The sequence below is a fragment of the Neurospora tetraspora genome, assembly GCF_033439725.1.
Source record: "Neurospora tetraspora strain CBS 560.94 chromosome Unknown B0H65scaffold_3, whole genome shotgun sequence".
In the NCBI taxonomy this organism is placed as follows: domain Eukaryota; kingdom Fungi; phylum Ascomycota; class Sordariomycetes; order Sordariales; family Sordariaceae; genus Neurospora; species Neurospora tetraspora.
The window spans coordinates 685,865-713,250 of NW_026944385.1; the positions used below are offsets into that span (position 1 = coordinate 685,865).

At 51.8% G+C, this 27,386-nt stretch overlaps 14 protein-coding genes across 14 annotated transcripts; 4 read left to right on the top strand and 10 right to left on the bottom strand.

The window, feature by feature from the left end:
- Positions 1-308: 308 nt before the first annotated feature.
- B0H65DRAFT_570335 (uncharacterized protein) lies at positions 309-1,172 on the bottom strand (the record flags this gene model as incomplete). Its single annotated transcript, XM_062830445.1, has 2 exons — positions 309-1,015; positions 1,133-1,172. The coding sequence occupies 2 exons, from the start codon at positions 1,170-1,172 to the stop codon at positions 309-311; spliced, it is 747 nt and encodes a 248-aa protein (XP_062682572.1).
- A 960-nt stretch (positions 1,173-2,132) lies between these two features.
- On the bottom strand, positions 2,133-2,856 carry B0H65DRAFT_547317 (uncharacterized protein; the record flags this gene model as incomplete). The annotated part of the gene is made up of 2 exons (XM_062829506.1): positions 2,133-2,740; positions 2,817-2,856. The coding sequence occupies 2 exons, from the start codon at positions 2,854-2,856 to the stop codon at positions 2,133-2,135; spliced, it is 648 nt and encodes a 215-aa protein (XP_062682573.1).
- Positions 2,857-3,786: 930 nt separating this feature from the next.
- Positions 3,787-4,122, bottom strand: B0H65DRAFT_387126 (uncharacterized protein; the record flags this gene model as incomplete). The annotated part of the gene is made up of 1 exon (XM_062823716.1): positions 3,787-4,122. A coding segment is annotated over one exon (336 nt), but the record flags the coding sequence as incomplete, so codon positions are not given.
- Positions 4,123-4,853: 731 nt separating this feature from the next.
- B0H65DRAFT_441115 (uncharacterized protein) lies at positions 4,854-5,547 on the bottom strand (the record flags this gene model as incomplete). The annotated part of the gene is made up of 2 exons (XM_062825502.1): positions 4,854-5,413; positions 5,487-5,547. 2 exons carry the CDS (start codon positions 5,545-5,547, stop codon positions 4,854-4,856), a joined length of 621 nt encoding a protein of 206 aa, XP_062682575.1.
- Positions 5,548-6,182: 635 nt separating this feature from the next.
- B0H65DRAFT_556938 (uncharacterized protein) lies at positions 6,183-7,056 on the bottom strand (the record flags this gene model as incomplete). The annotated part of the gene is made up of 2 exons (XM_062830069.1): positions 6,183-6,629; positions 6,901-7,056. 2 exons carry the CDS (start codon positions 7,054-7,056, stop codon positions 6,183-6,185), a joined length of 603 nt encoding a protein of 200 aa, XP_062682576.1.
- A 2,396-nt stretch (positions 7,057-9,452) lies between these two features.
- Positions 9,453-10,071, top strand: B0H65DRAFT_570347 (uncharacterized protein; the record flags this gene model as incomplete). Its single annotated transcript, XM_062830446.1, has 2 exons — positions 9,453-9,545; positions 9,611-10,071. 2 exons carry the CDS (start codon positions 9,453-9,455, stop codon positions 9,965-9,967), a joined length of 450 nt encoding a protein of 149 aa, XP_062682577.1. The 3' UTR covers positions 9,968-10,071.
- A 1,205-nt stretch (positions 10,072-11,276) lies between these two features.
- On the bottom strand, positions 11,277-12,077 carry B0H65DRAFT_441119 (uncharacterized protein; the record flags this gene model as incomplete). The annotated part of the gene is made up of 2 exons (XM_062825503.1): positions 11,277-11,528; positions 11,880-12,077. The coding sequence occupies 2 exons, from the start codon at positions 12,075-12,077 to the stop codon at positions 11,277-11,279; spliced, it is 450 nt and encodes a 149-aa protein (XP_062682578.1).
- Positions 12,078-12,110: 33 nt separating this feature from the next.
- B0H65DRAFT_386149 (uncharacterized protein) lies at positions 12,111-12,260 on the top strand (the record flags this gene model as incomplete). The annotated part of the gene is made up of 1 exon (XM_062823711.1): positions 12,111-12,260. A coding segment is annotated over one exon (150 nt), but the record flags the coding sequence as incomplete, so codon positions are not given.
- A 1,183-nt stretch (positions 12,261-13,443) lies between these two features.
- On the bottom strand, positions 13,444-15,222 carry B0H65DRAFT_570351 (uncharacterized protein; the record flags this gene model as incomplete). Its single annotated transcript, XM_062830447.1, has 4 exons — positions 13,444-13,922; positions 13,994-14,718; positions 14,809-15,116; positions 15,174-15,222. 4 exons carry the CDS (start codon positions 15,220-15,222, stop codon positions 13,475-13,477), a joined length of 1,530 nt encoding a protein of 509 aa, XP_062682580.1. The 3' UTR covers positions 13,444-13,474.
- Positions 15,223-15,887: 665 nt separating this feature from the next.
- B0H65DRAFT_150167 (uncharacterized protein) lies at positions 15,888-16,832 on the bottom strand. Its single transcript, XM_062821070.1, has one exon. It carries the CDS (start codon positions 16,727-16,729, stop codon positions 16,034-16,036), a length of 696 nt encoding a protein of 231 aa, XP_062682581.1. The 5' UTR covers positions 16,730-16,832; the 3' UTR covers positions 15,888-16,033.
- A 1,432-nt stretch (positions 16,833-18,264) lies between these two features.
- On the top strand, positions 18,265-19,190 carry B0H65DRAFT_460643 (uncharacterized protein). The gene has a single exon (XM_062826545.1). It carries the CDS (start codon positions 18,439-18,441, stop codon positions 18,715-18,717), a length of 279 nt encoding a protein of 92 aa, XP_062682582.1. The 5' UTR covers positions 18,265-18,438; the 3' UTR covers positions 18,718-19,190.
- Positions 19,191-19,957: 767 nt separating this feature from the next.
- Positions 19,958-21,588, bottom strand: B0H65DRAFT_547325 (uncharacterized protein; the record flags this gene model as incomplete). Its single annotated transcript, XM_062829507.1, has 3 exons — positions 19,958-20,511; positions 20,610-21,195; positions 21,268-21,588. The coding sequence occupies 3 exons, from the start codon at positions 21,586-21,588 to the stop codon at positions 19,958-19,960; spliced, it is 1,461 nt and encodes a 486-aa protein (XP_062682583.1).
- A 2,618-nt stretch (positions 21,589-24,206) lies between these two features.
- On the top strand, positions 24,207-26,210 carry B0H65DRAFT_460649 (taurine catabolism dioxygenase TauD, TfdA family-domain-containing protein). The gene has a single exon (XM_062826546.1). The coding sequence runs from the start codon at positions 24,575-24,577 to the stop codon at positions 26,069-26,071; it is 1,497 nt and encodes a 498-aa protein (XP_062682584.1). The 5' UTR covers positions 24,207-24,574; the 3' UTR covers positions 26,072-26,210.
- B0H65DRAFT_460651 (40S ribosomal protein S20) lies at positions 26,211-27,315 on the bottom strand. Its single transcript, XM_062826547.1, has 3 exons — positions 27,085-27,315; positions 26,849-26,995; positions 26,211-26,773 (listed from the first exon to the last, which is right to left on the bottom strand). The coding sequence occupies exons 1-3, from the start codon at positions 27,127-27,129 to the stop codon at positions 26,612-26,614; spliced, it is 354 nt and encodes a 117-aa protein (XP_062682585.1). The 5' UTR covers positions 27,130-27,315; the 3' UTR covers positions 26,211-26,611.
- Positions 27,316-27,386: the final 71 nt, after the last annotated feature.

Sequence of the window (27,386 nt, forward strand, 5' to 3'; positions counted from 1 at the left end):
CCGAGCTCGCGGGGGATATAATGGCATCATCGGAGGAATATTTCACTGTCAATCATCTTGGAAGTTCATGTTCGTCACGGCGCTTGCAGCACATACTTTAGTTTCCTTGATCATAGCATTTGGCGGCGCCAAAATAGTCATCAATCTCTATGTACCTTTGCTTCTAGCCCTGTTCTACAACAGCGTGCGTATTCCCAGGCGTAAGTCCAGTCATGTTCCTCTATCATCAGTGTATGAGAGGTTAGGTCACTCCCCAGATACCCTGCAATGCCCAATGGCCACAGCCATCAACCTTCCACCTCCCTTCTCTAGATCTCCACCGCCAAACGCGAGTCCAACCATCTCCAAGCCGCAGCACTACTCAACAACTCAATCTCCTCAATCCATATATCCAGGGAATCTTTGACTTCCGCCTCCGCCTCCTGCTTCACTTTGACTTTGCCCTCGTCCTCCCTCTTGAACCGCCAAACACTTCCCTCTCGCTCCTTCTCTGAGCCCTCCTCCTCTCTCTTAACCGATCCCTCTCCGTCTATATTCCTGGTCCTGTCCCTACCCCCGCCCCTAGCTCCCTCCTCGTCATCCTCATCACCGTCATCTCCCCCCTGATCATCCCCATCAACACCCCAACCCTCCCCCTTCTCTTCCCCCTTCTCTTCCAGACCCTCCTCACCCGCTTCCACAACCCTCCTAACCTCTTTCTCCCGTCTAGCAAGCTCCCTCCCTTCCTTCTCCAGTTGCTCAACCTCTTTCTCCAACCCTTTGAGGCGCCGGAGGTAAGCGCTCTTGGCTTCTAGGTTAGCGATGTTCTTACGCAACCGCTCGTTTTTGGCTTTTTGCTTGGTGATTCGGGAGCGGAGGGTGCGTTCGATGTGGTTGTGCTTAGGAGAGGGGTTGTGGGCCTGGTTAGGTTGGAGACCCTGGGAGCGGGAGGGGTTGTTTCTGGGGTGTGTGGCTTCCATTTGATCGTGATGGATGGGCTGAGGGTGGATGTTTCCGGAGTGGGTGTTGGTTGTGCCTGGTTGAGAGATGTTAGCTGATGTGGTTTGACGGGGAGGTGAGTGGTGATGGTGGTGGGGGATTGCAGCGGGGATGGTCTGGGATGGTCTGGGAAACTTGGCAGGTGGGTGCTTACCGGTTGGGAGGCGGAAGCTGGGGAAGGTCCAGCGCTGCATTTTGTTTGTTCACGGGGAGTCCGGAACGTTTTGTTTGGGTGTTGATAAGGATAGAACACTCGAGGGTAAGGATATCTGTGGCGATCTGGACTCAACGGTCGTGGGTCTTGCTCGTTTTGAGGGAGAAGGTGGCGAGCGTCTGAGATATTATGTTTAAAATTTTCTGCGATCGTCGTTGATACCAGACGTACCTTCAGTGAAAGAGACTTGACGTAGTGAGCTCACTTGGTGGGCAATGGAGATGCATAAATAGGTACCTACCGCGGCGGTGATGAAGGTGATGTTGGTGATGGGAAGGCTGTGGGCTTTTTCGTGGTGGCTGGAGGGAAACTCGCGGATATATGGGAAGAAGTTGCGCAAAGAATAGGTCTCCAGCCAGCAAAGAGGTGGGTTAATCTGAGGGTTCTAGTCCTCCTTTGGAAATGTGATGAAGGTAAATCGTGATCTCTGCAAACGAGCTGGAGTGGATGTTTTACTGACGAATGGCTCATCGAGGGGACAGTTTCAGTCATCTGTCAACGGAAAACTCAAGAGACGAAATCTTTTCTAGTGCGGATGAACTTATGAAGACGGCATAAGACGATATCTGTGTAATCATGCTTCAGGCACAGTTCTAACCCAAGTGTGAGTGTAGCTCGGTGTCCTCTGTTACTTCATTCTTTTCGCTCTCAAATGTGTAGGTAGAAACACCACCCAGTTTCCTGTTGGTTGTTTGAGTTAGGTACTCAGGTATTGTCCAGTTTGTTTTCGGATCATGTCAGAACGGACAACCGAAATTCGTGATATTTTGGCAGCAGATGTTAGCTAGGAACCCAAATAGCAAGAGTAAAGAAGCAACTAGCAAGGGAGGAGGAGCAGTGGACGGACTATAAGCACCGTGTCCTGCCATAATCTCCATCTTCATGTCCCGTCACCCTTCCAAAACAGACCTCATCCTCCCCTCACAATCCCTTCAACCCATCACCACGCCTCCCCCAACTTCCGAATGTCAAAAACCGTAATCCCCAACTCCTCCGCGTACTTCTCAAACAGCCTAGCCCACTTCATCGTGTTCTCACGGAAGTCCTCCGCGAGCTCCATCACCGTGTCCTCATCCATGCGATTATCCGCCTTCAAGACCCCCAGGTCCTCCTCCAAACCTTTCAGGCCTGCAAGGTAACTCTGGTACTTCCTAAACGCAGTCTTCTGCTTCTCAAGCAGAAGCTTCTTCTCCCGCTCTTCCTTGATTCTATCCTTGAGTTCTTTCTCGACTTGCTCGCGGCCGATGGTCATGAGGTTTTCGAGCTCTGTCTCAGTGTTGGCGGGGGCGATTGGGGCGGGGAGGGCGCTCGGCTGGAGGGTGGGACGCGCAATGACAGTTGGAACCACTTCGGAGACCACTCGGATAGGACTCTCCTCCTCTGGTTCCTCTGATTTCACTTCTTTCACCTTCTTAGCGTAGGCGCGGGTGGCAGGCCGTGTAGTCGTGGCTCTGGCGACTGGTTTTGCGGCTTTTGCTCGCGCAATTGGCTTGCTAACGCCGGCTGGTTTGTATCTAGCTGCAAGGGATTGGGCAAGGGATTGGGCAACTGGCGAAATGTGTTTCGTTAGTCCATCAATCAATGTAAAAACACTGGAGCAGGAGAGGGAATTGGACTGTCTCACGTGAGGATTCCTTTGTGAGACTTGAACGAGAGGGAGCCATTGTGAGATACTTGAAGGTTGGTGACCGTGGTGGTGAGAATGAAGTGAGTGCAATGGAGTAAGCTGTCTCGAAAGCTGTGGTATACTGTTTGAAGCCAAACCGTGTATCTTGGAGCGTGTTGTTGTGTTGAATGAGAACACCAGAAGAGTATCTGCAGATGAATCGCAGTTGAAAGAGAATATATAGATCGTAGATGATGAAAGAGAGGGATCTTTGTTCTCGAAGGAGAGTAATTGGCATTTTAAGCAACCATTGGTGGCAGGAGACTGCTATTCAGATGGATATAAGCAGCTAGCCGTGAACAATAGGCTGTGAATAACCTATTCAGACGAAGAGGGTCAGAATAGGATGGGACGAAAGGACAAGCAAACAAAGTGTCTGTGATACGGTCCCTGTTTCATCTTCTAAACTCAGATAGCGATCATCAGCTTGAAGTTGTTTCTATCTGTGTGTACGAGATCGCCATATGTGCCTCTGAGCCCTGCCCCTGGCTGGTTTCCGTGAATCGAGTTGCAGTTTCCTCATTCAACGAATCCAACCCATTCTTCAGGTGCATCAAGGGCCCCTTCACGTCTTCCTCCAAATAAAAATTTCCGAACAACCCCTTAGATTCCTCCTCTGACTCTTCTCCTGAATCCATCTTCGTGCGCGGCTTGCCGTTATCGTCTTCCTCCGCCGTGACCTCCGCCGTGACTAAAACCTCGTGGTCGTGCTTCAAGATACCCTCCCTCCCAATTACCCAATAAGCTCGTGCTGCTCCTCCATCCAGCGGTCAATCCAGCCTTCCTGATCAATGGCATCCACATCAATCACCTCCATCTCAACTCTCTTCTTTTCCATTTCCACCTTCTCTATTTCCTCCACTTCAATTTCCTCATTCAGTTCCTCCTCCGGCGTACCTTTGAAGACATATCCCCCCACGTCCCTCTCCCAACCCTCCCACTGTGCCACCTTCTCCTGAACGTCACCTTCCAAATCCTTCATCCTCTTCTCCAACACCTTGCCCTTCGCTTCCTGGTCATTCCACCTGACCTGTATCTCCTGCATGCTGGCCATGTACTTCTGGCACTGCTCCAGATGCTTGATGCGGACGACGACGGAGCTGTTCTTCTTCTCCCGGTCGGTAAGTCGGGCTTGGAGGTTCTTCTTGATGCGGTTCAAGGTGGGGTGGACGATATTGGAAGCGTCATTGTTACGTCTGGCTTCATTATTGGTGGCTCTATTGCTGGTAGAAGTAGTCGCGGGAGCGGAACTGGCTCTTGTTGGTGGGTAGAGGTAGGACATCGCTTTCACGTTTCTGTCTGAATCGCGTCAGATCAGGATCATTTGTGCAAAATGACCTTTTTGGGGGGGGGGGGGGGGGGGGTGAACGTTATTATGCTGGAGAAAACATACCTGGAACAGCAAGATACCTAGTAATCGGTTGCGTTTCGTAATAAGTTGGGAACTTGCGAGACGGACCACGTCAAGAAACTGAAGCCTGCGGTACTTCTTGGGTAAGTGGCCGGTTGAGTTGTGGGAGGCGGAAGAAGATGGAGGGGAGAGCGGGAATTTTATACCTGGGGAGTGCCACAGCGCAGCAAGGTCGGCGCGAGTACAAGGTAATGATCCTTACTACCCTGCTGGCTTGGACTCAAAGTACACAGACGAAGAAGAAGGAAGTCTTAAAAGAGGAGATGAGCTGGGGAAGACAGGGCTTTATAGAGGCTGGGTACCCAGAACACATAAGGCCTGACGACTGATGCCAGCCGTTACAGTGAGCAGGAAGAAGAAAATTGCAAACAAAGTCACAGATAAGATGGATGTCAACAGGTTGAAGCTCAAGTTCAAGATAGGTAGACGCCGTTTTTGAGATGAAATGCTAGAGGCAAACTTAAAATGATACGTTCCTCCAATCCATCTGAGTACTGCGAGTCAGGCAGTATATACTAGGTCCTTATGTGTCTATTTGCCTTCCAATAACCTCACCATTACCATAGGCCCAAAAGCCTGTCGGCTCAGTAGTCGTCCTCATCATCGGAGCAGTTAGACTCCGAGTCCTCTTCCACCACAGATTCCTCCTCCAAGTAGTCTATGGCATGGACCTCTTCTTCCTCGCTTTGGCCTTCATCCTCCTCCTCCTTATCTTTATCCTCTTCATTATCCTCCTCCTCCTTCAATTCATCCAGCAGACCCTCCATGTCATAACCCCAGACTGCACTGTCCAAAGACTTAATCTCCTTCTCCAACTGTCTCTCCTGGTATTTAGTGGCCACAATCTTGTACTTCATTACCTTCAAACTGGCCAAAAGCTGTTCGTCTTGCTTCAGCTGATCGCGGCGTGCGGCGAGGACGCGGTTCTTGCTTTCTTGATCGTCGAGACGAGCTTGGAGGCGGGACTTGATGATTTGGTGCCTGTTCTTAATTCTCATGAGGCGGAGAGAGTTGTTGAGTTTGTTGAGTTTGTTGAGTTCGTCAAGGCTGGCGAGGGAGGAAGCATCTGCGTTGCGGTTGGCACCAGACTGACCAGAGGAGTTCGGGGCCGAGGTGGGTGTGTGTACGTGATCGAAAGCACTGTCTGGAACTCGTCAGATGTTAGGCTTGCAGAAGAAAGGCGAGTGTGTGATGATGAAGTGTAGCAAAGGAATTACCAAAGGACTGAAGTTGATAGCCGACTGATTGGCGCAGCTCAGGAAGCTTCCACTGCTCCATGATGATCGAGTGTCGTATGCGTGTGCGTATGATCTGAGACGAGGGTGATAATGATGAGCGATCAGACGGCGTTGCGTTGTGAGAGAATGGAAGGTTTCCCTGGCGTTTTGTGCGATAGTGTCTGCTATGAGGTCTTCCAAATGCGGTGCTAGTTCTCGTCAAGCAAGTGAGACCTGCGATGCCCTCGAGAGAAGCGAGGAGATTAGATTCTGAAGGTTGAAGAAATGGAGAGAGAGGGAGGTTGAGGAAGAAGCGGGAGAGGGGGAGAATTTATATCCAAGGAGGAAGAAGGGTAGAGGAGGCTTGAATATCAGGTAGTTGAGATGAGATCAGGGTTGGCAACGGAAGTTGAAGCTCAAACTCAGGATAAAAACCGTCTTCGAGATGAAATCATGGTGAATTGTGGAACTGATACGTTCAAATCCGTCCCACTATTGATAACAAACAAAAGACCAGTTGTTTCAGTTTGCTCCTTCCATACTACGGTATGCCATCCCATCATACGGCGCTGGACACTTCAAAGTACTGGCATACCTTCGTCTGCGTAGTTCCGTGTTATCCTTCTCATCCTTATAGATGACAGCCACAACCAGTCATTGCCTCGAGCAATCGTCATGTGATACCAATCGAGTCATCTACTCCAGATGCTCGCGCATCATCTTCTCCCAATCGCCGACCGAGGCCGTGAGCTTTTTCGCAGCCTGTCTCAACAATGCCGCAAGCTCGGATGTCTTTTCTTTCTCTGCTTCCAGCTCTTTCTCCATTGTCTTCAATGTATTCAGATACTTATCGCAATCCTCAAACTTGGCTAGATTGTTCCGAATTGTTCGGTTTACCAACCTGCTCCTCTGAATCTTGCTATTCAGCTTGCTTTGAAGCACTGGGAAGACACACTTTGAGAACCTCTCAGCAGTCTCCGTCGGTGTATCGTCGTGTGCATGTTGGGGGAGTGTCGGGTCCGATAGAATGCTTGAGGTAGTGGTAGATGTATCGCTCTCTTCCGATACGATTGATGTCTGAGTGGCTTCATCGATGCCGTTGCACGTGGAGGAAGGAGATGGCTGCATAGCTGGGTGTTGACACTGGAAAAACCTATTAGAAATCGACTCATACTCCCAGGACGGGTAGGGACTCACAGGAAGCGTGGACGGTGTTGACTTGTCATAGCTGACTTCGCGGCTGCGTGAATGCGGCTGATGGGCTGGTAAGGCCTTGTCTTCCAGAGCAAGGCTCTGTTTTCCTTCGGTCTCCGACATGGGGCCGGTGTTTCAGTGTTGTGGTTCGGCTTCCTTGTGTCAGATATTTCCACGGACATGCAAAGCTTCAGACGCATCTATGTGGTTATGTACATACCGGAGAGACGAGTACCACAACTGGGGCGGGAATGGCGGTTGAGATAATTGTTCGGTAGGAGCAAGTACAGGGTGTGGAAGGACAAAAAGTATAGGGGCCAAAAGTTGGGTGGTGTTTGTGCCAAAAGGGGTGAAAGGTGTGGGGCAGGATTTGCATCCGATGGTGAACGAGTAAAGGGAGCAAAAGAGGGGAGCAAGTGGCCAACTCTGCCGTTAACCTGAGTCCAAGTTTTGCGCGCAGGGTCGTTGACGACCGGCTTGGAGGCCGACATGCGTCCGACATATATGCACAGAGACTTGCATGACGGCACGGGCTTACTGATGTAGGCTGGGCTTGGAGACAATGTCAGTGAAGGGGACTTGAGAATATTTGTGTACATGGATATGGAGTGAATGAAAGCTTTCGAAAAACCTAGGCCACCTCACGTCCCGTTGATTGTCAGCTCGAGAAAAGGAAAAAAGGAAAAAATAATTGTAGTTGGTCAATGATACCCGAAGGTATCCCCTCGTCGGTCACAGCTCGACCTCGTTAGCCCAGGTAGACTTAATGTTGCAGCCATATAGACCACAGGTGTGCCCGAGCAATAGTTGTGTCGAAAGCTGCCACTACGGGATTCGAACCCGTGGCGTTTTGAGCCGGTATGATATGGGTGTGCTGTGTGCAACACCAACTGCCGCTCGACCAACTACCCGTTGTTGTTGGAAAACCTTCCTGGGACAGGAGCCTATAAGGGACGGCGGGTGCTGGTGCCTTGGGGCGAGGGACTCGGGTGGATGTCTTCCGTTGGTGCCTTGGTGCCTTGGACTAGACGGCTGTCATCCGATGTTCGTGGCTCTTCCGGGCCAGGCTGGACACGTCTTCTTCGCTTTTTGGGGTTGCCTTTGCCTGTGACTCCACACTTGCACTCGCGTAGGACAGGGAAAAAAGCGAGATTGATTCTGGGATGACAGGATGCTGGAGCTTTCTTCATACTGGTTGCGTGCTTGAGTTGTTGCTGAGGCGACAAGAGTCGAAGTTGTTGTTTTCGTCAGTGATGAGTGGACCGTCATGATACATGCAAGCGCTCCCGGATTACCGCTTTACCGACTGGTCCCACGTGGTAACAGTGATTGGTAGACCATGGTCATCTTGCTGGTGTGAAAGACGCCTTCCCAGATTGTCGTTACTGCCTCATTTGCGCGGGTGACACTCGTCAATATCTCCTCCAGCCCTCCTTCCCGAACCACAAAACTGTGGAATCACAAGAATTGGAAGGCGGAAATTACTACGCGAGGGAGTTGAGACAGGGGCAATCAAGTGATAGTAAACTTGATGTAATCCTTGTTGAACCTTGCGACTGTTTTCTACTTGTGAGGGATCAACAGATCACTTGCGCTCCAATCCCTTGTTAGGCCTCTTATCAAACCAATCGCTATCATAAGTGCTGAGCCATCAATGCTTACTTCAAACCTTCAACGCCTGGAAATGCCTCATTACCGGATGTCCTCTCCTCCAGTCACCCCTTCCCCTAACCCACCACACTTCCTATAGACTCCTGGTTGAACAATTCCCTATGAGATCTCAACGAAATTCTCCCAATCGACACCAAAACCCTCCAAGAGCAAGGAAAGCTAGTTCCCAGCCCCTCCATTTGCTTTCCGAGCACCCTGATCCGAATCAGCGCTTCCACCTGCGCCATACCCATTTTCATCTCCAGGTCTTGCCCTTCGTCCTTGAGAGCACCCAAATCCTTCTCCAAGCTCTTCAGCGTGGCACTCTCATACTTCTTGCAGCCCTCGATGCAACGGAGTCTGTTCCGCATCGCCTTGTTGGCCTTTCGCTGGGCTTTGACCTGGCCGATTACCCTGTTGCGGGTGCAGACGAAGGAACGGTCCGGAGAGGCGGCGTCGGACTCGGCGTCTGCGTCGTACTGCATGTCGACTTCAACTGGTCGAATAATTTGAAAACAAACTTCCTGGACGAGTTGCACAAGAAGAGTTCAAGAGGTTTTCATCCAGCGACAAAAAATATCGAGCTTGAAATAATCCTGTGGTGCGGGTTTAAATCATTCAATTCAAGGTCCAAGTTCAATAGTTCACAGAAAGACTGAATAGGAGTTGGGATGAAACAATAGGAAATGTGAATTGAACGAGATTAGTCGATAGGCCATTGGGCTCCTATTGTGTTGAGCAAGACCGTCATCTTGGCATTGTTTTCATCCGAACATGGATCAGTCTAAAATCCTGATTAAGACCCATTTGGGCTCGTACCGTGACGGGTCGTGGTGGCTTGTGACTCTACCATTGTGACTGGTTCTAGGAGGACGATAGCGGTAATGTAGGCAATCCGGAGTGAGCCCTCAAGGCAGCCGGGGACTCAGAGCCCTGCACGCGGAAGCAATTTAATACTCACCAACCGAAGTTGGAGTGATGCGGTATTTACCGCACATGCCAGAGAGAGCTGGTACGTTCGTGGCAAGTACGCGCCTCGTCAACCGACTGGACTGACAGGCGCCCTTGACGACGTATAAGAGGTTGGCTCGTTTGACGAGCCCAACTCGAAGACTCTCTCTCATGATCAGAGTGTACCGACCACCTCTTGGAACCACACTCCAGAAGAAGACTGAGAAGGCCCTGGCCGGCGCCAAGAAGAGAACCGGTGATGCTGTAAGTTCATGGTTGCCGTGGTGTTCCCTTCACGATCCTCGACCGTTGTGCTGACTTTGTGGTAGCGCAACGCCATTGCCAAAACTGCTGACCGTCGCCGTGCCATGGTGATGGCTCAGGCCCCTCAGCGCCCCGCCTTCGGTGCCTCCATGGAGGAGCACCGTTACTGGCGCGACTCGCAGAGGCTTCGTCTGGTCCAAGGTGATGCCGGTACTCTGAGTGTGCCGACCACCTCTTGGAACCACACTCCAGAACAAGTCTGCCGTCAAGACAACAGGAGCCCTCGGGACGACACGCTTCAGTACTCGTCTCAGTCAACAGACATCGACGGTGTTCTCAAAGTAGAAAAAGATACGGACTTCGGGAAACGCGGTGGCACCACAAAACACAAGACTCCCACAATGAAGATGGATCGTCCCTGACTTGCCTGGTCAAGAGCAGGCGAGCCTGCCTCAACCTTGACGAAGTTAGGTTGCGACACTCCCAAGACGGCCACAACCGTCACGGCGCACAAACTCCCAGCTACCAAGATGGTTCTCCTCGGGGACCACGCTCATGGTCTTGGTGGTGTGCTTGTAATACTTGTTCTGGCTGGGCTTCTTGCCAAAGAGGGTCGCAGTCTTCTCGAGGATACGTGCAACCTCGACGCGGTCTTCCTCGGAGAATTGTTTGTGATAATCAGCGAGGGAGACTTTTCGCTGGCTGGGAGCTTGACTGTCCCGTTGGCAGTGCTGAGGAACAGGACATGGTCCTACGCATGTGCGAGCAGGACGCCGAGCCCGAGACCTAAGTCCCGTGGCACCCCTGAGTAGATAGATTTGATGGAGGACGACATGGCAAGGCTTTTTCTTCATTCATGTACATAGCGTCTATCTTTTTCCGTCGAGACGACGAGAGTAGCACTTGGGGGGCATTGTCAGAGGCGGAAGTCTGCCCGAGGCAGACTCGCCGTAACCCTAGAGACGGAAGGAGCAATCGTGCCTGCTTGGTCTGGCCATGGGCTGCGGGTGGCCAATTTTGAGGCAAGATACCTACCTTGAACAAAAACAATATCATTAATACATCGTTGTCACAGCTACCATCTCCACCATGAGGAAAGGCTCGTACAACACCGTCACTACCTATACAAGCGTCCAGCCAGGATACCATCAACAATCCAACCTCCAAACAAGACCCATCGTTCCGAAAGTCTTGGGCGACGAAATTTGGTTTCCTCCCATTCCTCCTAGGAAGGTATAGGAACTGGGACACAACACTAGTAAGAATAATCGGATGAAAATAAAATCAATAGGTACCTGTGAGTATGTTGAGAAAGAGAGTTGTCTTGTCATTGTTTTCGTCTGAACTTGACTGTGTTTTGTCTATATCATGGGCCCCCACCTCTTGTTGTCTGTCTTTCTTCTTCTTCTTCTTCTTCTTCTTCTTCTTCTTCTTCTTCTTCTTCTTCTTCTTCAATTAGCTATTGATGGAGGATATCCTGTCGGCCCCAACAGCTCGGCTCGCTCCCCAGCAGCTCGCTCACCAGCAGCGCTTAACTCAGCTCGCTCACCAACACTTGTCCACCGCTCATCATGTTGAACCGAGACAGCACAGAAGCGTCCGGCTAAGAAGGGCAATGTCTCGCCAGGCCCAAACGGAGGCATCTCGCACCTGCCCAGATTCGACGTGTCAACGAGGGCCGGAGGGACCCGAACCAACTACACGGGAGCCAGAATTGGACGAAGATGATCCCTACCCACTCTCCTGGCAGTAAGATCCGTCGCACCATAGTGCGATTTGCATAGCGTCATGGCTTGAGGTAAACCTTATTAAAACGGCAGCGGCGGTAGCGGCAGCCGGTGCTATGGCAGCGGGCGCAGGCTTCGAAGAGAAGTACGTAGAGATGGGCCTGGCATGGTAGACGTAGTCCGTGGCGGTCTCAGGAGGGGTTCTGTTGACGGCTCGACTGGTGCCTTCGTTGCCAAAGAAGGAGTGGTGAAATACCTTTCGGGAATCAGAGGAAGAAAGAAAGAATAATCAATCGACCAGTCCGATTCGACGATGATAGCTTCGTTCACGCGTTGATTCGCGCTGGCGCACCACTCTGTAAGGGAGATGGCTGTATGCAGTGCAATGTGTCTGTGTTGATGATGAACTAGGCTAAGTCTGCAGCGACAGCGACGACCGCTACGGAGGTGGTGAAGAGGCGCAAGATGGTCTGAAGATTTTGGTCTGCCGATTCGTGATTATGCTGCAACTGAAAACAGAACTTGATGAACAGGACAATAAAAAGGATAAGCGCTGCGCCACCACCAAACTTGGCGGCTGGGAATCTGGCTGGCCAAGTCAGACTACATGTATCCTCCGGACGTCGAGCGCATCAGGAGAGTCGGAGGCATCGTCGTCCTCAATCATGATAGGAGGCATAGAAGCCGCCTTGTAGAGGCGAGCGCGGCGGGCAGGAGCGCGCCAGCCCTCGATGACCAATTTGCCGATGGTCCAACCCAAAACCCCACGGGGAAGGGGATTATCCGTGAGGTTCGGGTGGTTCATGTGGTACTCGTAATAAACCTTCTATAACTCGGTGGCCGCGACCACGACAGTACGCTTGCGGGCGATGACCTCCTCGGCGGCGCAATCGTCGAAGCGAGCGAGCGCCCAGGAAGCGAAGCTGGCCTACAGCTGCGCTCCAAGGGGCGCCATAGCGTCGGGCAGATCGCAAATGCGGGAGTTCTGACTTCTGAGCTTCGCGATGGCAGAAGTTCCCTGACACATCCCGAACGAACGAGATGGGCGAAGACGAAAACTCGTCATCAGTCAATGTTCCCAAAAGAACAACCAAAACCCGCCCTATCGCACAACCCAAATCGAGGCTCCCTCAGACGGATGACAATCATATGGCTTCCTCATCAAAGACCCCAAAAGCCCCGGTGATCGAGGTCGACAAGGATGGTCCCCCGAAACCGTCTCGATTTGCGGCAACGGTTGAGTCGGCCTCAGAGTCTTCCCCAGACAAGCCCAAACCAAGCGGCCCCCAATTGTTGACGGAGCGCCCTGACCAGGCAAATCCAAAGCCCAGGTCGAAGCCGAAGATTGTCACAACCGACAAAGAAGTCCGGCACTATACCACCCAGTTGCGCCCGATCAATGGCTCAGTTGGAAAGCCCCCCCTCGGCTACACTGAGATTCTGGACAACATGTGGTTTGTCCATCTGCCCGAGTTTGACCGCCATCTCGGTCATATACGCCATCTCTCACTGTAAGGACACCAAAGTGGTTTTGTTTGTTGAGGATGTGAAGGATGGTGGATTGATCTTCATGATGAAGGCCCAACCAGATTTTGTCCCAGCCGATCAAGAGTGCTCACCCAAATGAAGCTTTCCCGGTACCGACAATGCCCGGATGAATCGACTCTCAGCATCTGAAGTATCGTCATCTTGGTCGAGGTGAGACTCGGACACACTTGAGTCAAAGGGCGGCTTGCCCCCATCCTCATCTCCGACAATGTCCTCATCCATGTGGTCACTGAGTGCGGTCGCAGGTGGCAGTGGAGCGCGTGGCAGTGCCTGTGGAAAAGAATGTTAGCAAGTGGCGAGGAAGCGAGGCGAAACACACGCTTCACGAAGCAGGCAAATTCACCGGCGGACTCTTGGAGGAGGTCGTCCGCAAGCTCATCGGCATTTCCCTTTGGGTGAATCATCCACTGTATACCTCCTTCCTCGTCAGGGAGCCCTGTGCCTGGCCTGTGCCCAGCCTGTGCCTGGCCCGTGCGCCATACAGGCAGGTGCATGACCCTCATGCCCTGACGTGCGTTTTGATGCACCAGACTGAACTCGAGAATAGCTACAGTTGCATATGTCCTCTTAGCAAATCCTCCTCCCTTTCCCTCCCTTTGCCCCCCCCCCCCCCCCCCCCAACCCACCATTCTCCATCTCCTCCATCACACATCTCTATGTTTGTCGGCGATCCAGCTTCAACTCCTTCAGCACATCCGCGGGAGCGTACTTCTCGCAGACCTCAATCATATGCCCGATCTTCTTCCGCATCAGCTTGTTCCACATCATTCTGTCAATTCTCTTCTCGACCTTGACGCGGCCAATCGGCTTTTGGGAGCCTCGGTAAACGGGTTTGTTGATGGCTGAGGAATTGCGGAAGGAGGCGGAAGAGAGCCAGTCGGCGTGCTCTTCTTTGTCGTCGTGGACCATATCAAGTTCGGGCGAGGAGGGGCAGCATGGGTACGGATTGGGCTGAGGCGCGCAGTTGAGAGCGGCGATGGCAGGGTAGGGATTGTCCACCGATTTCTGTGTCTCAAGCTGCATGAGAGCCTCTGCTTCTGTCTCATGGTCGAGTTCCTCGTAATACTCGTTATCCGGGAGATCCTCGGACAATTCAGGCTCCCTAGTAGAAGCAGAAGGGGTAGGCAAGAATGCGTTGCTTCGTACCCATGGAAGCTTGAGGAATGGCCGGACGTGAATGTAAAGATGTTGAAGGGTTGACTGCTGTCCTCCTCCGGGATGGCAGCGGCAGGTTGCTGAGCGCCAACATCTTGATCTGCATCCTTCTCTGTATCTCCTTTCTCCTCCCGGTCGAGTTGCTCGTAGTACTCGTAGTCAAGAAGATCCTCCTCCGGGACGACAGCAGTGGGCTCCTGCACCTGGGCATCTTCCTCTGCTTCCGCTTCCCTCCCTGTGTTCTCCTCCTCCCAGTCCGGAAGCTCCGGAAAGGGCTCCGTTGACGTCTCGCGCTCACCGCGCTGCCCTTCTTCTTCCTCTGGGACAATCGACCTCGCCCGGTTGTAGACGAAGCGGCCCCGGCCCCACCAACCGTCGAGCTCGCGCTCAAGCTCATCGAAGAGACCGGTGCTGCACGGGGACGAGGGCGACAACGGAACAGGGGGTGGAGATGTAGGCGCCCGCTCCGGAGATCGAGGGACGTATGGCGGAGACGGGGGGACAGGCCCAGGCGATGTGGGATAGAAGTTTGCGGGAGATGTACTTCTGGAAACTGACTCAGGAGATCTAGGGGTATATGCCGGAGATTGGGGTACTGGCGGAGGGGATGTGGGACCGAGGGTTGCCGGAGGGGGCGATGTAGGCGCCCACTCAGGAGATCGAGGGACGTATGGCGGAGACGGCGGGACGGGTCCAGGGGATGTAGGGTAGTAGTTTGCCGGAGATGTATCTCGAGGCATCCACTGGGGAGATTAAGGGACGTATGGCGGAGACGGCGGGACGGGCCCAGGGGATGTAGGACAGAAGTTTGCAGGAGATGTACTTCTAGCAACCCATTCGGGAGATTGAGGGTTGTAGGTCGGAGAGGTAGGCTCCCATCTTGGTGACCCAGGGGTGTATGCCGGAGAACTAGGAGCATGCGCCGGAGATGCGGGCAACCATTCGGGCGATGCAGGGCTGTAGGGAGAGGATGACAAGTAAAGGGCGGCCGTGGTCGCCGCAATATAGCCGGGAGCCGGGGGTTTGGGCCAGTTGGACGTGGGAAAAGCGGCGGAATGAAACGAGGTACCTGGGCCACTGTTGGAGGCATTCATCGGAGACTGCAGGTAAGGCTGTGGCTGCTGCGAGGTCGGTTGGAATTCTGCACGATATGTTAGTTGTGTTCTATTGACACAAGTTGGGGGTTTTGGCTGGTTACCTTCGACGTCGATGTACACGGTGGTACGAGCTCTGTTGTTTTGTTCCATTGTTCGTGTTGGGAAAATGGAGTGATTGTTGTCTGAAGGTAGACGCCACGAACTTGCTGGACGCTTTGCGATCAATGCTGAGTTGCGATGATCAGTTGACAACACTTCCTTGGAAGAGTCGAAAGGAAGAAGTTCTGTGGAGAGAAACATTGTTAAAGGGCGAGCTTGAAATATTCGCATGGTGAGCAGCATTCACCGGTCCAGGTTCAATTGTCGACGAATTGACTCAATAAGGATTGGGAAGCAACAATGGCAAGTCAAAATTACCAGGTTGGATCCACTGGCAAATAGGACTAAACCTATTGACACAATAGGATTCACTTGGAGGACCTTCATATGCGAACTGACAACCAGACTTGGGACGAGAAAGATACATTGGTACCTCAGTGCCTGTAGAGAGTCTGTCATCCCATGTGTTCATGCCCTTCGCAGGAAGTTTTCCAGGAAATGCTCCAAGGTTTTGATGGCGTGGAATTCTGTCCATAGCCTCCCCAATGGTGCTGCTAACCATATTTGGCATCAGTCAGGCCATCTGAAGTCTCTTGCCATGATGAAGAAAACCAAGGACGAACCTCCACGTTCCTAAGAAAGTCCGACTTCTGTGCAATTTCCATGGCGAGGGCCTGGACCGTGTTCTCGGGTTCTCGCCTTCTTGCCGGTTTACTTTCTCGCCGCAATCCTCCGATCATAGATGAGCTGAAAAGCCTCCCTATTCTCCATCATTATAGCCCACGCGAGTGGGCTATCTACCTTTTGATTTTGGAGAAGCAGGATGCCCGCCCGGCCATTTATGTGGGATCGGCTACGAATGCTACGCTTGGCGTAGCATCGCGATTTTCGGACTACGATAAGTTCCTGTGAGACTCATGCCAAGACTGGATATGGAACTGACTCCGGGAAAAGTACTCCTGGTAGGCGTCCCTCCGGATTTCCTTGCAGATGGAACCCAATGGAGGATGTCCGCGTTCTTTCCTTTCGGCTTGTCGGTGCGGATGAACGATGGTTGACGTTGCCAAGTTGGCCCCACTTCGTGCTGGGCGGTAATGAGGGCTTCGATCATCCTCGCGTGCAGCTCTTTCTCTGTCGGTGGCGTACGTTCAGCCGACATGATGGATGATTCCACGGGTGAGTGCAAGGTGAGTTTAGGTTGTGTCGATCTCCCGTCCAGCGGTGTGGTCGGTGGAGTCGGGTTGCGCTGGTTTTTCAAATATGTGTGTAGTAGATGGTACTTATACATAGTACCATGCTGATAACAAGCCCGCAGGTACTTGTCTTCTCCAGGGTCGACTGTCCAGGCATTCCGGTAAACCATGAGCTTGATCTCCATCGGCAAACGCAGGAAAGGAGGGGGCCATGATGCGTCAGTGAACATCGCGATTCCGATGTCATCGAGTGTCGAGCTTTGGGCTACAGCGGTGATAGCTGTAGCTTGTGCGCTTGCCCCCTGTTTGTCTCTCGTGAGGGAACCGTTGCCGCGGAATGTTGGGTTGGAGAAGCATTTTGCCATTGCGCATATCGTCGTCCACTACCGCCTTTGATGTGATCGTACTCGATGTTTATCTCCGGTTGTGCCATTGTCCGATGACGATCGACCTTGCAGGTCCGTTGGGTGTTGAGTAGGCGGTTATGTTGGTCGATGTATTGCGGGAGGAGGTGTCTTGATCCATAGCTATCAGCTGGGCAGAGACGGAGTTGTTTGTGAGTGGCTACCAAAATGAATGCCTTGTGTGATGGAAAGAGAAGAATATTGGGATGTAAAGTCGGTGCCAGAAAGCTAATGGTGAGGAAGAAAAAGATGTGGGACAAGCTAGAAAAAAGGAAAAAGGAGGAGAACATCCGGAGTCGCGCGCTCCCGTCGGCTTGGTCGCTGCATCGGCCATCTGCATCGAAGCCTATTGGTGCTAACAACAAAGCTAGAAGATGCGAGCAACCGGTCAGTTGAAGCCAATCGCTGATGAATAGTTGTAGGCGAAGGCTGGAGACGACCTTAGACGAGGAGGAAGAACGAAAGAAATAGAAGGGGCCTTGGACATGCGCCATAATGCTTACCTACCAAAGGGCTACAGCTAAAGGGAATTTGATGGAGCGAATTTGCTAGACCGAAGAAGGGAGCTTAGAAACATGAATGTGGAAAATGAATGGGATATATAAGGGAAATTGTCTTGGTAAGGATGGACGAAGTATCAGTATCAAGAAGAGGATGGGATAAGTTAGGACAGTGATTAGAGATATATCATTGTGCATAGAATTGACCGATACCTGTATCTTGATATAGTGAAAGCTTTAAAGCTGTTAGCAAACAGTGGAAAACACAAGTGACTTGCAACAAGCTTTGTTGCGTCTTTCTCGGTTGGCAGGAAAACAAATGCTGTGATATCATCAATGATGATTGTGTTCGTATGGTAGATCTATTTTTGTCAGCGTGCCATCTTGTATATGTTATGTCTTCAAGACACACATCATACTCATGGGTAAAAGCAAAGAGACCTTCGCTCGATGCGAAAGCAGTGGACAAAGACTCGTGAAAAATGTGTTGGGAGGGTTCCTGGCGGACCTTGTGTCATTTCCTTGCGGGAAAAGTTGCAAGAAAAGGCTTAGGTTCCTCTTTCACCTGACACGGAAGCAGCGGAACTCGATTGAGTAGCATCATGCTCACTTTCCTGGTTTGAAGGATATTGAGAAGGCAGTCACCAAGCTGAAGGAGAAAACCGTCTTGAACCCTCGATGAAGAGATTGCGGAGAGGTAGAATTCGCATCTTGAGGTTAGAGAAGTACTCCTGCAGTGTCACAAAAGTGCCGAAATAAGTTTTGGAATGTCATCATGACAAGAACGCCTAAAATTGATGAGTGTCCTGGAGATGTTTTGGCTGTTGACATCAAATGTCGTTGAAAGTGGAAACGCACGTGCCGACGGGAAGTAGCGTTCAGCTAAAGCCCACACCACCCGCCTGTAACCGCTGCAGCTGCACCCACTGTAGGGCTGAATGCGGCCTGTGCAACCCCTCGCGTACAGCAACTCAGTGACGTAAACGCACCGCGTCAGCTGACGTGACGTAGGTAGAGGAAGGGCAGTGCACTCCTCCGCATTGTGTTCTTTCGACTTCCTTCTTCCTCCTTCTGTCAAGATATTGATTCATTTTGTAACCACAGACGCCTTCGATTCGCGGCTGAAACATTTGATTTTGAGAAACAATCACAGACCAACGACGAGCAAAAATGGACTCCTCAAACCCCCTTTCCGATCGCGAGAAGGCTTTCGAGAACAAGTACATCCATGACAAGGAGTGCGTCCCATCACTCCACCATACTTCCTCTTTCGAGCCAATTGCTGACAAAAGAGTATGCAGGAGGCAAATGGCCAAGGACAGAGCGAACAAGAAGACGCAAACCGAGTCTTCGTCAAAGGACTCCAGTTCCACACCGAGAGAGCAAGAGGAGGGAAGTGGGAGTACCTACAAGGACGTGATTACCGAGCTGAGCGCTATGCCTTCTTAGATGCGCGGCATCAAGGAGATGGAGAGATTGTGTCTTGGCGACGGAGCGACTGAAGATGAATTGAAGCGGAAGACGTCGCCATCTTGGCTTTGGATATTGAACTTTCGGAGTGTTTAGGTACGCGTCATTATGGTTCTAGAAGAGCCTCCTCGAAGCGAATGCAACCCAGGCGAAACCCAAGAATCTCAGGAACCGGGACAGGGACCGAAGCACCCTTTTACGTTCTTCGGTTCCGAAGGGACATCCGCATTGAAGGTCTTGCTTGAGGCGTCGTGGGAGGGAACCCCAGTTGTAATTATATCTTAACTAGTGTTCGGGGAGGCCAGCAAGCTGTCCTCGACCCTTTCCTGAGGGTATAAGGCTAGATCCAGGGTTATGGCCCGTGCAGAGCTAGATTCTGGATTTCTCTATTAAATCTAACGAACTTCTTTTTTAATACTAAAATATAGTTCTTTATTTATTTAGTAAAAAAGAAATCTTCCAGCTTTAGGGGTAGAACCCTCTAAATTACAAGTCTTCCTTTAAGTAGTTAATTATTAAAGTTCTAATTGCTATTAGCGAGTCTCTTGAGAACTTTATATTAGTTAGGCCAATCGGTAAGAGTATTAAAAATAATTATAATAGCCTTATTAATAGATTCCTTTGATAAGGATATAGTTAACGTTATTAACTTCGTAGGAATATTGTTTGTAATTAATAATTATAGCGTTAAACGTAAATATACAAATCAGACTATTAATTGTTAGATGTGACAGTGTAAAATTGATTAATTAAAGAATGTGTGTAATTGACTCGCTTAGAAGGTATGAGGGGTGCTGGGGTAACCTAGATATGCCTAGAAATTAGGTAATATCAGGTGGCTGGAGCGCTAACCTCTATATGGTATAGCTAAAACCACCCTTGAATCTGACAAATGGATCACAAGCTGCACGGGCAAGGTGGAGGTGCATTAGTTGCCAGCTAAGCTGCCAAGGTACCTGAAGCTCCGAGGCTCCGTAACGTAACGTACGATACGAAGCTTCATGCGGGGTAACGGGAGCTTGCGTTTGCGCACAACTTGGCGCCAAGCTGTTATTCTCCGTATAAATACCGTCGGCAGGTTTCGGTTTCCTGAACTACCCCTGATCTTTTGTTTACTTTCCGTTTTCATCAATTTGTTCTCTCGAACATGGAACCTTGCGAGCGTAAGCTAAAACATCGCCTAGTTCTTTTTTCAATCGCCCTTATAATTCTTACACTTTCACGTATCTCCCCGCCTTCCCATATCCTTCAACTCATACAAATGCTGCTGCGTCTGCTCCCTCTCATCCAAGACATCCCTTCCGTTCAAAGTATCATCATGATGGTGATACTCAACCTTGACCTCCTGCGTCATCAAAATCTTTCCGCTATTCCTTGAAGTAGCCACCTCACTTCCACTTCTATCATGAACAGGCAAAATGGCCCTATCGCTCACATTATCATCAGTGGGGGCATGACACACTCCAGCTGAAGGCAACGACAAGCAGCCCGGCTCATCCTCCCCATCGCTTCCCTTGCGACGACGCTGAGAAAGCTTATCGAGAACCGAACGAAAGTTCCCACTGGTCAACGTGGTACTGCCGCCGGTCAACGTCGTACTACCCCCGACACCATTCTTCCCCGTCGACGGCGTCGAGTGTTGTTTGCTGCTATGCAAGCGGTACTGCGCCAGCAGCTTCTTGCGAAGTTGACGGCAGAAGGCGCGGTGGACGGGAATGCAAGCGGCCATGATGGTCGTGCTCGTCTCGGCGGTAGACCACACTATGATCTCGCCTGAGTCGTCTGTTTTTGTTTTGCTCCTTATCAGTAACCATCCCTCATCTCCCTCCCCCTTTCCCCTTCCCAGATAGAAGAAAGTGTCAAAAACTCACAAGTAAAATTCTCACTCGTAATCCCCCTCATCTTCACCGCCAACACAAACGCCGCCCCCCCACTCACCGCGCCCACGCTCATCGTCGTCGCCACGCCCAACTTCTCTCTCTTGCCCAAGCCAGTGCCCCAAATCGTCTTCCACGGCACCACCGCCAGCAAAATATCATACGTCCCACTCATGCTCCCCGCAAACGTCGCGAACCCGTTCAGCGGTTTGATCATCACACATACATCTTTTCCTAACGCAGCTGGCGACCCGCATTTGGGTATCCAAACTAATACCCCCTGTGCGCCCTTGACGAGGCAGATGGTTATGATTACGAACCAGACTATCCAGACTGCGTATTGTCGTTGATTCCGCGACGGGGTGCTGCTGCCCCGCTGGAAAAGCCGGAGTAAAGTGACGGCCCAGGAGGTCTTGGAGAGCGCGACGGCGAACATGGAGAACATGGCGCCGAAGTGGTCGCCGACGAGCGTCAGAAGCGGGATGGAGGTGGCGGGGGAGGGGATGTCGCAGGGGTAGTGGCCGAGGCCGAAGAGGGAGATGGAGACTTGGGCGAGGGTGGCGGAGAGGGTGTGTGTGAGCTGTCGTGGGGTTGTTAGCCATGGGAACCATGGTAGTCTGGGGGAGGACGGGAAGGGAAGGGAGAGACAAACCCAAGCAAGAACAAGAATGTAATCATCCCACCACAACCCCTTCAGCCGATACATCTTGAGATACAGCCTCGCAGCAAGGAAGGCAGTCGAGAAGGAGACAAGGATCCAAAGCCCTGCGGAAGTCTCGGGGCCTCGATTGGGGATCGGCCCTGTTTCGAGCCCGGCGAGGCGGCGACCGCAGTAGCCGTCTGGGCTGTACTTGGGTCCGACCGCCGGTCCTCCAGATCCATGTGCTCCGTGTCCCGCCGAGCCGTTGGCGTCGATAGTGGCGGCGTCGATGTGGGAAACACCCCGGTTGATGAGGGTGGCGAGGAACTCCATTGTTTTTCGTGCTGTTACCCGACTGCTGGGATATCGTGAGGTTGCTTGCACAGGACGATGATGATGACGGGGTTTGGTGAGCAGAGACAGGGTCAGGGTCAGCTTCAATGGAATGAGTTTGGCGAGTCGTTGCTGCTGCTGGACTGCTTGGTCATTGAACTAATTATTGGATTGATGGGATTGCCTGGAGCTCAGGGAAGAAGAGGTAACACGAGTTGGAGACCTCATGGAGCATGGAGGGAGAAGCGGTCTGCTAATATTATCGATGTTCATGGGACAAAATGACGGACAGAAAGAAGAAGATTGAGATCGGAAAGGAGCTTAGGAGGCTGAAGTGGCGTTTGGTTGGCGACCACGTTTTTTGCGCCAAAGTCGCCCACATCCCGAACGTACCTCTATGCATGGGCAGCTAGATCCGGTATGTGAGTAATGTGCGATGTCGAAATTTGGATCACATCCGCCAGCGGATGGGGTTACCGAACCGTTGCGGCGTCCATTCGGTATCGACATATCAGTTTGATGGCGCACGCTATCGAAAAGGGGGTCAAGTTGAGTTCCGGCGACCGGATTAAAGTGTCGGAGGTGGCCATCGTGTCATGGCACCAACCCAACACCAAACCCCTTACCTGGGGCTTCGGCTCGAGATTGCGATCTGGATTGTGATAGAGTACATTAATCCAACCAGCTTCTCGTTGGGTGCGATACGGGTCTTGTAGGTACCAATGGGTTTGGAACTACACCCTGCATTCCAGATGTTTGTCTGTATCCGGCGAAGACAGCGGAGGAAATGATCTGCTAATATGATACCGCGCGGAAGCTTACCCCGGATTCCGGTCGGTGTCTCGAGTCCGATGCGATGCTTGAAGCTGCTGCTACAGGCGCAGGAAGACGCAAAGTTTCCGTGGAAACATTGAAACATCGAAGCAATGGCATTATGGCAAGCATGTAACGACAAGAGACGCCACATCAATCTGCGCAGGGCAGACCGGATAATAGGCGCGCAAATAACACGCAAGACCGCGCGGTTAGGAGCTCTAGAAAGGAAGACCATCTCCGGTTTCTACACAAGCTCCATACATTCGTTCGGCAATCTTCGAGAGTCGAGGGGGCAACCGCCATCGTCGGCACCGAACACTTCACCTCAAAAGTTCGATCAATGTGCGCTAACACCGCTAGAACCCTTTTTCATGCCTTGTTATCGGATTGTTTGCTACCATATGATACAAACAACTGCGTTCTCACCTTCCAACCGTTGACCCCTTCCGTGGTGGGGGACAGCATGGGACAGTATCTCTCGCCAATGAAGATCTGGAAGAAGGACACTAAAAAAGAAGTGGCTTGCATACCGGCTCACGCCGACCGTCATCGGAATCTGTTATTGGCCAAATCCTCTATATACTAATAGCAGCTTACCCCCAAAAAAAGTCCGGTTAGGGTAGTAGTGCTTTTCGCGGGCGGTCCCCATACAGAACCCAGCACGCACTAACATCTCGCTACTATACAGACCGTTTTTCCTGCAAACTCCCTGCAAAAGAAATTATTAGGCTTAACATTTATTATATAATTACTATTAAAGATTATTTTTAACTTGTACGCGTTGCGCATTGCGTAAAATCTCCTTTCTACTCTACTAAATACTATAAATCGAATATTATACTGCGCCCAAAATATTTTCTAAAACCGCCTATACTACTATTCTCCCGCGAAGTATACTGAAAGGACGAAAAAGAGGAGCCCGTATGGGACCGAGAAGAGGTAAGAGAATTCGCCGCCCGGAAAATAATTCCTAAACCTTATACTATATTACTTACTAGCGGAATAAACCTATTTCGAACTTCCGCTTTAATATACGTAATATTCCTTATAAAACGTATATCCTAGATATTAATACCGTAAGGACTTTACGTACGAAGTAACGAAACGCGCAAATCGAACGTTAAGAAGCCTATATGGAAGTAATCCGAATAATAACCGTATAAGGTTTACCATTATTTAAAATTATAAATATAAAAAGCTTACAGCTAAGAGAACCCAATATTTAAATTCTTATAAATAATATATAACTTACATTATATTATAATATAGGGCCTATAAATATAAAATATAAATATTACAGTACGAAATACTAAATAATAAGTAGCTTACAATACGTACGCCTCCTTAATATTATTCCTATAGACTACTTTCTAACGGTACCCCCTATACCTTCTGAGCGAGTCAGTCACACACACTCTTCAATCAATCAATTCTGCACCATCACATTTGACACCATCCATCCTTGCGCCGAAGCAATTCTTTTCCTCCAACCTTTCTTCCTCCAACCTTGATCTTCCGTCATCCACCGCCGCCGACTGTCTACCAAGCTCCCGATCCCCACGACGACACCATGCTTCGCCAGCTCGGAGCCGCTCCCCTCGCGCGAGGCAGGTTCGCCCTCACGCGATCAACCACGACGATCCGCACTCTGTCCTGCTCATCGGCAGCTCGCGCTGACGATGCTACTACTCCTTCTGCCGCCGGAGACAGTGCCGCACCCACCGAGCCGGCCAAGCCCAAGTTGGTCTTCCGTAAGATTTATAAAAGGCTAAAGGAAGGCGACAAGAAAGGCGACAAGAAAGGCGACAAGAAAGGCGACAAGAAAGGCGAAAAGAAAGTCGTCGAGGAAACGGACAAACTAGCAGCAGCCCAGAAAAAGTTCGACTATGAGCTCCGGCAGTTAAAAAACGACATCGCCCAGCTAAAGACCTCCAATCAAAAGTTGCGAAGAGACAAGGGGGCGTTACGGCTAGATGTTGTCAACCTAAAGAAACTCACAGGAGCGTCTCCTACAAGAGCAGTGCAGGATAAAGTGGCCCTGCTAGAATTATACGAGAAGATTGCCAAAGAAGCACGCGAATTCAAGGCCGGCACTCCCCAGTCCGTGGAGGTGGTCGATGGTCAGCAGCTCGTCATCACCCTGGCCCAGCCCGACGGCACCACCAAGCAAATGGCCATGTCCCTCCACTGGTTGCGCGACACCTGCAAGTGCCCGCACTGCGTGAACCCCGACTCCGGCCAGAAGAGCTTCTCCAGCACCTCTCTGCCCGAAGCTCTCGAGGTCCAAAGCGCCGAGGTCAACGCCGCCGACGGCTCCATCACCATCGTCTGGGCCAACGACACCGTCAGCACCAACGCCACCACGCACACCTCGACCTACGACGCCTCCGACATCTTCACCTGGCAGCTCCCGTACGACCTCGCCGGCAACCTGCTCCCCGTTGAACGCACGCTCTGGGACCGCTCCAAGCTCCAAGCCCACATCGACTCCGGCGACCTGCGCGTCTCGTACAACGACTGGCTGACCTCCGACGCCGCCTTCTGGAAAGCCTTCGAGTCTCTCGCCCGCTTCGGCATCCTCTTCGTGCACTCGATCCCGTCCGACCGCGCGCTCGTCGAATCACAAGTCGAAAAGATCGCCAACCGCATCGGCATCCTCATGCACACCTTCTACGGCTTCACCTGGGACGTGCGCTCCAAACCTCGCGCCGAGAACGTCGCCTACACCAACGTGTTTCTCGGTCTGCACCAAGACCTGATGTACATCGACCCCCCTCCCCGCTTGCAGCTCCTGCACTGCATCGCCAACTCCTTTGAAGGCGGCGAGTCCCTCTTCAGCGACGGCGCGCGCGCCGCCTACTCTCTCGAACTCAACAACCCAGCAGCCTTCGACCAGCTGCGCGGCAACCGCTCGCCGCAGTTCCACTACCACCGCAACGGCAACGACTACCACATGGGCCGCAACACGTTCCGCTACGCCGGGCGGACCGGCCAAGGCAACGGGTTTCTGAGCAGGATCCACTGGGCGCCGCCCTTCCAGGCCCCCTTTTCGCGGCAGACGGGCGCCACGGCGACGAACGTGCTGGGGAACCGCGTCATTCAGGACGGCGGTGGCGGTGCTTATGCCGAGGGGGAGCATAGTATGGTGGTGGTGGAGGAAAAGGGGAAGAACATGACCAAGTGGGTGCCGGCGGCCAAGGAGTTTGAGCGCGAGATTAGTGCCGAGGAGAATATGTTTGAGCTCAAGATGAAGGAGGGCGAGTGTGTGATTTTCGATAACTGGCGCGTGTTGCACGGCCGCAGGGAGTTTCAGACAGAGGGACAGGCGGAGGGCGCCGAGAGGTGGCTGAAGGGCACGTATATCAGCCATCAGGTGTACAAGGCCATGGAGGATAAGTTGCAGTGGAGGTTGGCGCAAAAGGAGGGCGGGATTCCCTTGGCTATCGGTGTGGCGGAGGCACATGGGCTGGGGTGGAAGGAGAGGGGACAGTTGCCGCAGAAGGAGGCTCCTAAGGAGGAGACTACTGCCCCTGTTCAGACTGAGGAGGCTCCCAAGACTGAGGAGACCCCCAAGGTTGAGGAAGCGGTTAAGCCTGAGGGTACCCAGAATGAGGGTCCTTCGCGCCAGCCCGAGGAGCAATTGGGCACGGTGAACTGGAACGCATAAGGCCGAGAGAGGGAGGTGTTGATGGGAAGCTGTGTATGATGTGTAATGACCTCTTGGGAGCGAGGAGCATGTAGATTACTGTAGATATACCAGGTTGGATACCCAAGAACATAAGAACTTTGAAACCATGTCCTCTTATGCCTTGGTAGCGCTAGGGTGTCTAGTAGCGAGTAAAAGTCATGACCAGAGTCCAACATGGCGTTGTTGTCTTCATTCAGAGATCAACAACCATCCACATAAATCCACGAGTTTGACTGGTCCCCCTTTTCCTCCTCGTGCGATTCTCTTCTACCGACGTCTCATACCCAAGAATACGTCACAATCACTGGAAAAGGCGCAAGAGGAACAGATAAATATCCAGGGGAAAGGAACGATGAATCATTGCACTATTTACGAGCCCAACGACCCATCACACAATCCAATCGACCTTCGAGCGAGGGATTTTTCCAATTGTTTTTGTATTTTTCCTTCCCCTGGTTGGGTGGTTCGGGTATCAAAACCACTTTCGCAGCTTCTTGCCCTTTGCCAGTCAAACCAAACTTAAGCAGCAATGGTGACCTCAACCTCGACACCGGCCTCGATGTTGACAATGATCTGCTTGACGATCTCGGTGGGGGCGGTCAAGTCGATGAGGCGCTTGTGGATGCGCATCTCGAAGAGATCCCAGGTCTTGGAACCCTCACCGCAGGGGGTCTTGCGGGTCTGTTGTTGGATATATATCAGCATCGTGCCTTATAAATTAGGGGGGATATGGGAGAAAAGAAGAAGATGACATACGGTGATCTTGAGGATCTTGGTGGGAAGGCGGACGGGGCCCTTGACGCGGAGATCCTTGGACTTGGCGCGCTCAACGAGCTCGGAGCAGACCTTCTCGAGAGCCTGGACCTTGCGGGAGGTGAGGGTGATGCGGACACGGTGGACCTTCTATTTGGGGGGTCAGTATTCCTGTTGATGTCCGACCGGAGGTATCATGATGGCGACGACAATGCCAACGCCAACGGGCAAACACATACGGGGGCCTCGCCGAAATCCTTCTGGTCCTTGTTGTAGGAAGACATCTTGACTGGTGTTGAGATGGTTGGGTCGGGTCGACTCGATTGACTGCTAAGGGCTGCTGGGCTGCAAAAAAGGTGCCTTCACGACTCGAAGGAGTAAAACGGCTTCGGCAAAGTGATGAAGGCGAAGCTGGATTCTGGCGAACTGGAAGTTGAGTTGTTCCGGCGAGCGTTCAACGAGACAGTCGAGATAATTTTTTACTCCATATTTTGCGCGCAACGGGGCATTGGCGATTTTGTGGGCTTGGCGTGTGGCTTGT